A 12,176-nucleotide genomic window follows, 5' to 3' on the forward strand; every position below is an offset into this window, starting at 1 on the left:
CTAGTTTAAATACTGAATATATATTTACTTTATAAAATAAAGAATTGCGAATGACTTTATTTAACTGACAAAAGAATATTTCGTTTTGATTTCGAAATAAAAATTTGTTACTTAAATAAATTGAATTAGATCACTGTACCAAAATTAAGCTAATATAAAATTCATAAGATTCTGTAAAAAAAAAAAAAAAAAAAAAAAAAAAAAAGAAAACGCATTGAAATAAATTTGAATTAAATATGTTTGGATTTTCCAAACTTCACAGAAAGCTGAAATGCATATTTGTATATTAGCCAATCAGTGAATAATTTGATTTTATTTGAAGGAATTAATTGGCATTTTTTCTAAAGAACTAATTTTTCTCTTAAACTCTAAACTCTACTAACTAACTAATTAAACTCTAATTTTTCTATTTAGTGTGAATGTCTTAGAAATTTTATATTTGCTACATGTGAAACTTATTCGAAACTCTGTTATTTATTCGAACGTTTTTTTATGTACTTCTTTTATAAGTGACTTAAATTTAACATTTGCCTTAGAAAATTATTTTCGAAATTTTGCTACGTTGTCTTAGTTAGAATTATTAAAAAAAATCAATAAAAATTATAAATACATTCTTTTTTACAAAACATACTTAATATACAAAAGCTAAGTCAAATCTTCATTAATTGGTTACCAATAAAAAAAGAAAAAAAAATGTAGAAAAAAATATTTTTGATAATTACAAAAACGAATTAGATTTCATAGTAGCAATAAAATCAATGGATTTAAACTGTGCATAAAAAATTTCACAATTTAATATCTAAAAGGGAAAAAAATTCCATAACAGCTAAATTCGTCTAAATTCTAAAATACTGTAAAAATGTCTTTTTGCAATAATATTATCTAAAAATACGGTAGGAAATCACCAAAATTTTCCCTAATTTTTAATAAAAAGTTTAAACGGCTCCTTCTGAGGTGCAAATTCCTAGTCTCTAAATTAAATTTTTGCCAAATTTAGTTATGTCAAATCAAAAGTTTTGCCTTGTAGAACGTTAATAGACACAAAGAGAAGCATAGTCGCTTTTAATTTTAATATAGAAGTCCAAAATGAACATTTTTCAGAACTTTGAAACAGCAATGCTTTCTTTCAATCAACTTTGAAAGAAAATTATTTTTATTTGTTTTATCGAAAATATTTAAAAAGTAAAATTGCATTTGATATTAATGCGTTGTATAAATACCGATGATAATCATTTTAATCTCATACGTTCTTAACAATAATTTGTAATTTGACAAAAGAATTATGTAAAAAAGCAAAAAATAAGTTTAAAAAATATTATCCATCATTATTTATAATATTTATCTATTTCTGTTCTAGCTTTTAGATTTTTTTTAAAATTTTATTTTTATTAAAGAAATTTCATTTCTGTTTCAATTTTATTTTAAAAATGCGGGAGTTTTCGGGTTAAGAGAACGAAGACACGAATGGAGGTCAGTAGAAGTAAGGTTGGAACAGAATGAAAATTGCTACGGAAATTCCAAATTTCATTCCAAGAAGTCCAATTTCTGAATCATTGCACTCGCGATTCTCATCTATGATCTCATTGTATCTAATGCTATCTTAAACACACACACACACACACACACACACACACACACACACACACACACACACACACACACACACACACACACACACACACACACACACACACACACTCTCTCTCTCTCTCTTATGGCTTTGTACCGACTACATTTTCTTATTCGAAATTTCATGAATAACTTCTAAATAATCACAATGTAATACGACATATACTTCCTATATTCTAAAAGAAAATCAAACAAGGCTATTCCATGTACCAATGAACTTTTTCGTTCGTCTACCTGGTCATTTATCTTTGTCTGAATTCTTTCTTTGTCTTTATTTCTTCAGTATTTTATTCTTTTCTACCATCACATTGGGAAAATTCCAACTAAGCATGTCCATAGTGTACATATTGCACAGCAAATATGATTAAGACATCGAGAAATGGATCGATTTCTTTCACTTCCATTCGTGCTTTTCTACCATCGAGTTGATCATTTGATGTAGAACCGATTTATTAAAAAGATTTCGATGTCTAACCCTATCCAGATGTTTCCCCTCCGTTAAGAGAGTTATTCCATGGTATTTGTAAAGTTCCTGAATTGTTCGCGTTCTATTAATCAAGCAATTTCTGCGGTCTTCCAACTAATATCTGTTTTTGTCATGGTTCCCCTATGCCGTATTCCGTACAAATTTTTAAATTAACATTCGGCTGCTCTGGCACGCATAGAGGATCGTTCCATGATGGAATTTATTACAACTGCAAACTTGAAAACAATACATTTCAAATTTACAGTTATACCAAATGATGACATACATTTTAGAATTTTCAGTTGCTATTTTACTGGTTCAGTATTTTCTCTGAACATATGACACGAAATTTTACGTGCTATTAGAATATAATCTTGCATTTTCAAAATGATTACAATTATACAAACTAGGCTATAAATATGATTACTGAAGATCATCTGATAACTCCCAATCATTTCTGGCAAGATTTACGCGTTTACCCAATTTACGGTCAATCCTTAGTATCGGAATTAGATGACACCTTACACATCTTGTATTTAACCGTTATTACTGATCCTTAAAAGAAGAACTGAAGCTGAAGACGAAAGACAGAAGATCCATGATGTCCTGACATGAGACATATCCATAAAACAAAAGGGCGGTAGTTAGGGTTTTAATACTTCAGTTCAAGATTTTTTTAAAACTGCAATTTAGATAGCTAGCAGGATTTATAAGCAAATTCGCATTTACTAGCTTTAAATAAAGCCAACAGATGGCAGCACGTGAACCATGCCTTTTTTTTCGTTTTTAGATTGGAAGAGATACTGAAATAATCTTTTCATCTAGTAACTATTCAGATTTTTTAAAAAAAGTATTTGCTTTCAACACTTACTTTGAAATCGATATACAGTAGACTCCCGATTATCCGCGGGCGGGTTATCCGCGGTGCGGATTATCCGCGCCTGCCACATAAAGTTTTTTTTTTTTTATTGATTTTTTCAAAAAGGTACAGTTTTACAGTTATGCTTTTGTAATTACATAATACATTAAAGTATTAAAATAGTACATATGTATTAATTTTTCTGTGTATCCTTGACGCCTCTCGTAAATACAAAGCACTTTTCTGTTTTCATTAACAAAATGCATTTTAGGTTAGTTTTGAATGATATACTAAAATATTAAGCGTTAGTTAAACATTTCCTGCTGTTTATTTTACGTTTTATTGTACATAAAACGATTTTTCAAAGTTGGAATGACTGTTTTCTCTTTTGCTATACCCGTTTTTAGCTTTTTTCGGATTATCCGAGATTTTTGTTATCCGCGGCGGCCGCGCCACCCAATTCCGCGGATAATCGGGAGTGTACTGTATTAACTTTTCATGGGATCATTTCTATAGTATATTAATTTAGCAGAAAATCAAATAATTATTTAAGAAATTTCTAAATAAATCAAATCGTTCTCACAAACGTATGTGATGTTAAGTATTATTCTCATAGTTCCCATATACGACTCATATATTAAAATAGGTATTTAGAAAATAACCTTATTTTATTGGAATTAATAGCTTTTAATTTCATTTTTTTTCGAGAAATAATTTCAAATAATTTTATTATTAGCTAAAACTTTATTACTATAATATACGTATTGTGAAAAAATGGAATGACAATTTTAACTTTAATGCAATCGAATATCCACTTTTAATTGTTTTAATAAAATTCATTTAAAATTATAGAAATTTTAAACAAATTAAATAAGCTATTTCATGAAGAATAATGATTTCCAATTTGAAAAGAAATCTTAAATGATACAGTGAATATCAATCCAGTTTTTCAGTGGTATTTTAAATTCTTTGGAATGATATATCTTTTTTAAATATGATAAATATTTCCCGTGATAATTATAATAATAAATTAAATAAATTATTTTTCGAAATAAGCTTAATCATACTGTCATTATAATATTGGTGTAATCATTAATCATATATCGGAAGGTAAACACGTAATTGCTTATACTTTGCTTTAATTATCATATCTATATATTTATAAAAAGTCAGTTTGATTTTTTGCTTATATTGAAATCATTTTAAAATTAATTTTTCTCTTCTTAATGTGTTTTATTTTAGAGAAAATACATTATTTTAACTTTAAAATGTTTGTATATTTTGAAAAAAACACTTTTTATTTTCTTTTATAATTTTATAATCAAAAATGTATCATAATAAGTAATTAATACGTTTTAATAATAAATCCTGTTTTTTTTAAATTTATTTTATCGAATACTTTTAATATAATTTTGTTTGATACAAGATAGTAGAAAATATATGCAGCCATTGAAAATACATATACAATATAAAATATATTTTATTGCACAAAATTCTTCACAAAAATAATATACATTGAGTGAAGGAATATGTTTTAATATACTTTCTACAGATTTGTATTAATACAAAACATCTTAGCGGCTTTGCTTTTCAAATTATAATTTGAAAGAGCCAAACCAGATTTTATATGATTGAGGTGGGTATAATTCGTGTTTTGATGCGGAATGATTTACTTCGTGATTGCGTTATGTAGGTCAATTGCAAACTAGATTTTTTTCATAAATTTCTTTTCTCCTGAAAATATATTTCATTAATAAAGGTTTAATGGGCTCTCTAAAATTTCATAATAAATTTAAGAGATATAAAAATTTACATGATAATACTTATTTTATACATTTTTCACCGTCGTATTTTGCTTGAAATGGAAAGAAATTGAAGGAATAATTTTTAGTTATTACAAATAAAGTATATAGATAAATTATTACAAAGGAGTTAAGGTTATTATAATCTGGAATGAAAACGTATCACAGTATGTCATAATATACTTTGTCATAATATTAACAAAATGCATAATTCTTAAACAATCATAAAAAGAAAACTATTTACATATACACAGGTAATATACAGTATAAAGTTGAGTGATAACATACAATTTCAAAACCGAAACAGCAACAGAATATTAGATTAGTATTTACAATATTTTAGAGCAAAATAATTACATAACTACAATTATGAAATCTATACATATTAAAAATCGTCCATAACAAAAAGTATATTGAACAATATTGTTGTTTTGTTATCGATGAATCTTATTTCCCATGATGATGATGATGACCATGATGGCCATGGTGAACCACATGGTGTTCATGTCCACCTCCGTGGTGAACTGGAATAGGAATAGGAATAGGGATGTGTTGAGCGTGATGCCCGTGGTGTCTTTTTCCTAACAACTTGGCTAGTATACCAGCGGCAAGAAGAGTTTCCAGACCTCCTCCTCCTCCCCCACCTCCATGGTGCATGGCAATGGCTGAGATCTGTTCGGATGGCAGGATGACTAAAAGCAAAAAAGCAGAAAGAAGGTAGGCGATGGCGAGGTTGGCAAATCCACTATATATCTTCATTCTGAAAATGAAATTTGTTCATTAGATATCATATTCTTAGCAACTAGATACCATAGCAAATTTCAATTTTAGTATTAACCTGATAAAAATATATATAAGCAGTATCGCCTAATAAAATATACTGAATATTTTCTAGAATATATAATAATACTATTAGAGTTATCAAGAGTATTTTCAAATTCACAATGATTAACATTAGTCTTGGAAGTTTAGTTGCTTAAAAGAATTAATTGCTTATCAGATACCTTAGCCATAACTATAAACAGCCAATCCTATCCACCGCTAAGGCAAACAGAATTATCTGATTGACCGGAACGCCACGACAGCAACATTAACGGGAACTAAGGTTGAGTCACCGGTCACGGTTACAACCCTTCCCATAGGAAGCACGTGCCGTTATAGGTACTAGGTAGCCGAACCCAAACATGTCTGTACTCACCCGGGCTCTGAGAACCAACACCATACCGGAATCTTCTCATCCTCATTTCTGACTCCCCCCCCCCCCGATGGGAGTTTCTTACAGATACAACATTTTGCCTTCAAATCCTATCTCAGGCCAGTTTTCATCTTGGTTTACTATTATAGAGCTGAACATAAATCAGTAGACAATTGTAAATTTGCCAAGACAACGAATGAGAATTATTTCTTGTTATGCTATTAGTGATATAATTATGATATGCTACTTTCTCTTGTTACGTAACAATAATTATTTCCCCGATGCTTTCGACTCTTAGATTAGAAGAATTAAATTTATTTACAAAAATTTTTTCGAATTGTTACATGTGCCTGTTACTGACCGATTTTACCGAAGAACTGCCCCGTAAGCGGGTCCGGTACACGTTAAATTCATCGGAACCAACGTGGTGCAGCTTGGAAGCTTGGAGAGAAGAAAAAAAAATCGAATAACTCTTCAATAAACTAACCATGCAAACACTTTAAAAATGGCATCCTGAATTGTTCGGCAATGGGAATGTTGCATTTCAAAATACATACATTCATCTGGAATCAGCTTGGGTATAGCTGCATTTATTGCAGCTATTTGCCTTCAAGATTTCAATTATATTTAAATGGACAGACACAGATTCATTAAAAATGTATCTGAATTTTACTTTTAAGAATTTATGCTTAACTTTATTTAAGTGCTAAAAGAGGAGACTATTGACGTCAATGATATTCTCATGATTCTAACATGTGATTCATACATCACATGTTACAATCGTGTAAGTACCATTGTTTTTTGAGAAAACGACAGGCTACATTTCCTAATGAATATTCAATTGCCAAAATAATATGAATTACTATTTATTAAATGTGGATACTTTTTCGATGGTTTTTGTATTAATAATTCTTATATTTATCTACATGCGCTGCTTCTAATTTTGGGGAAATATTTGAAATGTTTATTTCACTATAAAAAAGATTATTTCCTAAAAATTGAAAAAAATTCAGAAACAAAAATAGAATGGAACAAACATAGACAAAAAGAAATAGAAAATGTTTTTCATTTTTTTAAGATGGTGTAAATTTTGTTTCGGTTATTGGTTTATGAAAATAGAATTAAGAATTCAATTAAAAGCAATTTTTAGAAATGTGCATTTGTTAATGCACTAAACAAGAAAATAATGTTCTTGTTTTTTTTTAAATATCATCTTCACTTTATATTTGAAATCAAATTTCCTATCAGGCGTCGTAAATCGTTACCTCAGAAATTAGCAATGTAGATAAGAATATTTATCAAAAGATTGTAATTTTAAAAAAACGTTTCTTTATTCAAAAGCAGCCTAAAAGTTTTGATTTCAAAGACAGATATGAAATTTGTTGCATTTCAAATGTATTAAAAATAAATATTTTATATGACGTAAATTCTTTGCAATTTTTTTCATTAGAAAATTATAAGAATGTAGAAAATAGGGTTCTGCAAATAAAAATTTCAGTCCCTCCCTCCCCACATGCTCACCCATCTTCAAATAAATCATACAAAAATTAATATTCTTTAAAATGTGCAATAAATTATCTGAAACGTACACATTTTTTAAATGTATAAATTAATAATACATCTCTTACCAAAAATTTGCTGTTTAAAAATTTAATGTATTAATTAATAATTTATATCGAACCAAAAACTTTGATGTCGAAAAATTTAATGTGTTAATTAATTCATCTCACACCAAAAAATTTGATGTTGAAAAATGTAATGTATTAATTAATAATTCATATCTTACCAAAAAATTTGATGTCAAAAATTTAATCCCTTACCAAAACATTTCATGTTGAAAAATTTGATGTATTAATTAATAATTCATCTCTCAACAAAAAAAAATATATCTGAATAAATTTTGTGAAAATTATGGGCATACATTTTCATCGACGAATTATCTCTTGCAGAAGAAAAAGAAAATTCAATAAACTAGACATGTTTCTGTTGAAGCAATAAGACTTGAAAGTAGAATTTATAATTAGTCAACGGAAAACAATTAGAAAACAAAACAAACTCGGATAACACGAAAGTGGTCTTTGGGAATGAAGAAAATCAGAGTAGTTGGTTGCGCTCCGAACAATTCCTCTTAAACATAGAAGTTCGCATAGCTGATTTTCAATGTCATTAATATTTGGAACATCTTCGCTTGATTGGCTGGTATTTCAGACATCGACTGTCTCCAGACGGCGCATAGATATCAATCACGCGCAAGAAAATCCAACCATTTCTAAGATCGAAAATCGGTCTTCTGTATTTAGAAAACGCCTCTCCAAGCCAGGTCTGTTTATTCAGCAGCTCTTATGCTATATTCAAAGTGAGAAAGGATTGCTTTTAGTCTGTCCAGAGAAACTGCTGGTTATACCTTATTTTCTCATCTTAATGAATAGTTCATCGAATAGCCTTGATCTGCACTTCTCTTGCTTCATTTCTATTTTATTATTACATTTCCTGAATAATAGCTTTTTTTCAGTTTTCGTTAATTATCAAACTCTTTGAGCGAAGAAACAAGCAAAGAGCATCGAGCCTTCAGAGAGTAAAAGTGGACGAATTCAGGTTTTTTTGTTAAAATATGGAAATATAACTTTAAAAAATAATTTCAAAACCTGCTGTAAATGGACGGCAATGGAAAAGCCGCTGCTGCTGAAAGGGAGAAACACTGGTACGAAATCAAAATATATTTTATTAATGATTAACTGATAGTTAATGATGATTACTGATCTCTAAAAATGCTAAAATAATTCATTGATATCATGAACTCTACAGAATCTGTAATTTAAGAAATCAATTAAAAATAATATATTTAAAATAATTAAACAAGTAAAAATAAATAACATTATTTAGAAACAGTATCAAAATTGAGAAATCAATATCTTTTGAAGATAAGAAATTTATAGTTTTTTTAAAATTTTCCTTCATCAGATAAAGCGAAATCATCGCAAAATTTGACCAAGAAAATTTATAGAATCTTCATATTTTAGATATTTGAACATTTTCGGAACTATGTCTATTTGTCGTTGTATGTTTATGATATTGATAAATTAATAACCAAATCATCTAGGAGGTAAGGTAAGATATAATAGCCTTAATATCAAATCTATAGATATATGATAAATTTTGAAATGTACCAATGGAAGAAAAAAAATGCTTTTTTTAAATTACAAACTTGATTTAATATATTATAATTTGAAATTCGATTCAAGGACCCTCATGTTTTGAGACAATTTCTAACATGAATAGAAGATGTTGCTAAATATGTAAAAGAATAATAACAATTTTTTTTAAATATTTCATTTACTTTTTGATTTCACATTTACTTAAAATCTAATATAAAGTTTTAATTAGTACATTGTTTCACGTGAATGTTGTCATTCTACTTAATAGAAATATTAAATATATTTATTAAAATAAAAGGTAATCATGCGTTTCGCTCAAGAAGAAATTTTTAAAATATTGCAGAATTCGAGAAAAAAATAAGTTAATTACCAAATTAACATCATTAAATAGTTAATATTTTTAATTATGATGAAGCACAAAAAAGCACATTATCATCATTAAACAATTGACTCATATATTTTTTTTACTGTCGAATTCAACATTTCCTTTTAGAAAATGCTTTATTTTCAACTTTGTTACAACATGTAAAACTTTAGTACACTTTTATTGTTATTATACATTTATAAAGCTTATTATATTCTATATTATCATTTTAAATTTTTGAAAGATGTTAACAATTGATAATTTTTATAAGAAAATAATTATTTGAATTTCAATAGTATAAAAGAAAATTCTTTTCACGAAAATTGAATGAAATTTTGTTTCGAATTTGATGAAATTTGTCACTACAAAGCGTCGAATCAAATAAAAAAAATAACAATTGGAAATGATGTGGGGAGGGGGAAATACAGTAGAGGACTAATAGTAGTTTTTGGAGTATTTCAGTTATGTTTATAAAATAAATTCGCCTCATAGTTCTTAATCAAAGTGATTTTTGATTCCTTAATTGAAATACACGAGAGAGTGTAAAAGAAAATATTCCTAATATTTTACGTTGTAAAGTAATATTAAGCATTTACTAGCCTCCTTTAGAGACCAGCTTGGCTGCTCGGAATATTAGATTTATTGGCTGTTAAACTATTAATATGGAATGCATTTATTTAAAATTTTAGCTTGTTATTTAATAAGGCAGAAAAAATATCCATTTAATGGGATCAGTCTGCACCAAATCATTGCGCGAGGAAACTAAAAAGTGTTTCAGAGTTAATGTTCAAATAAAGCAATTTCTTACCTTAATTTTAATAGTGGTTAAAGCACGCTATTAAATGATTTGACGGAATAATGAATCTAATTTGAATATTATTAAAACAATAAAGTCATTGTTTCAGACTAAAATTAAATTTAAAAAAATATTTAATGTAGATAAAAATTGCAGAAACGAAATCAGTATCTTTGGAAAGGTAACATTTTGAGATTTCAAAATGTATGAAAGACATTTTTATTAAATAATAAAAAGGGTTAGGATGTTAAGTTGAAAACACTTAAAACAACATAATTATTAAATAATACATTTTAATTATTTACAAGGCTTTGAAAAGTTGCTCGTGGTTTTCCTCTCTTCTTGAAGAGCATTTTTGCTGAATTTCTTTAAAATTTTCATACAAACATTCATTTTATGCATACAGATTTCAGATAATTGCAGTCTAATTTTAATATAGTATATATTAAATATTTTTTATGATGAAATAACAAATGTTATCAAAGGAACAATTTATAAGTTTTGAAAGTCTATGCTTTTATTGTGGCTTAAGTCATTTGAAAAAAAAATGATGCGCTAAAATCTTTATAAATATAAATATTCAAAAAGAATTGCATAGATTTGAACTTACTTTCTAGTGTTAGAAGGCGTATTCCTTTTTTGGTTTCTTCTGATTGAAAGTATCCGTTTGAATGTTGATGGTCCTGACAGAAAAAGTTCTTAAATAGACGACATGGCGCTGACACCGGTAAATACGAATTCCCGCTTCCTCATCATGTTTTTCAACACTTCTTGCGTGTGTCATCTTTTTTTAATCGTCTTAAGACTTTCATTATCGAAGATGAGAAAAAAGATGTTCGTGTTTTTTCCTTCCCTGAAAGGGTTGCCGACAGGGAAGATTTAGATCAAGAACACATTTTTAAATAAATAATGCTGTTCAAGCTAGCTTGAAGAGCATTAAAAAAAATTCAAAATTTTAATTCTTGGCAACTCGAATTTTTGGTTTGCAAACTTGGGCGAATTTTTCATTTGAAATAGAAAATATTTTTATATTCGAATTTAAGATTCATCGAATCTTTATATTTCGAATAATATATTGATTTATTAAAAACTTTTTTAAAATTAAATTATAAGATTTTTTAAATTTTTAGTTTATTTTTTACAATATATATTCTGGGAAAATTATTAAGGTGTAAAAATCTTAGTAATCTTACGTAAAAATCTTACGTGATATAAAATGTAAGATTTTTGGCAAAATTTATCTCAATATCTTTTTATCAAAATTTATCTTTTAGTCAATACTCTCAGAATCTTCAAAGAAATAGATAAGTCAGTTAATAAAGTTTGGTCTGCTTCATAAAAGCAATTTTTTAAATGAAACTTGTTGACATCAGTTCAATTCATCCTATATAATAATATATATTCCCTATATGTTTAAAAGAATTTATTTCTAAATGAAGATTAGATAAAATCTCAAGGTATCCTCTTTAAATAGTTACTTCTATGAAAAAAAAGAAACCTATCAATGTTTCATGACTCGAGATGATCAAATCCATCACTCTTTTGAACACCCATAAAAATTATTTTTTCTTTTCTTTATTTACCAAACATCAATTTAGTTACCACATGTATTATTATATAGAAAAATGAGCGAATATATATATATATTTTTTTAATATGAAGAAAAAATCTGATCATAGATAAAATTTCATGGAAATAGAATAAATTCTTATGATTAAATATATGAATATAGGCCGAGATAGCATGGTTTGTAGGGCGTTAGATTCGCATCCCTTGGGTTGTGACTTCGAACCCCGCCGGCTGAAGACTCTCCGTGTGTATGGTGGCTGGTGCAAGTATAAATCAGACATAGCCACAAAATCTTCCTAGACAATACCACTGGGGGTATTGGATCAGAGGTGATCGTTCTC

At 27.7% G+C, this 12,176-nt stretch overlaps 1 protein-coding gene across 1 annotated transcript; it reads right to left on the reverse strand.

Moving 5' to 3' along the window:
• Positions 1–5,109: 5,109 nt before the first annotated feature.
• On the reverse strand, positions 5,110–10,924 carry LOC129965419 (spore coat protein YeeK-like). The gene is made up of 2 exons (XM_056079273.1): positions 10,877–10,924; positions 5,110–5,516 (listed from the first exon to the last, which is right to left on the reverse strand). The coding sequence occupies exon 2, from the start codon at positions 5,513–5,515 to the stop codon at positions 5,204–5,206; it is 312 nt and encodes a 103-aa protein (XP_055935248.1). The 5' UTR covers position 5,516; positions 10,877–10,924; the 3' UTR covers positions 5,110–5,203.
• Positions 10,925–12,176: the final 1,252 nt, after the last annotated feature.

The sequence above is a fragment of the Argiope bruennichi genome, chromosome 4 (genome assembly GCF_947563725.1).
Source record: "Argiope bruennichi chromosome 4, qqArgBrue1.1, whole genome shotgun sequence".
Taxonomy (NCBI): Eukaryota; Metazoa; Arthropoda; class Arachnida; order Araneae; family Araneidae; genus Argiope; species Argiope bruennichi.

Coding starts and splice junctions, on each gene's coding strand:
- LOC129965419 (XM_056079273.1), bottom strand. CDS start 5,515: ATGAAGATATATAGTGGATTTGCCAACCTCGCCATCGCCTACCTTCTT.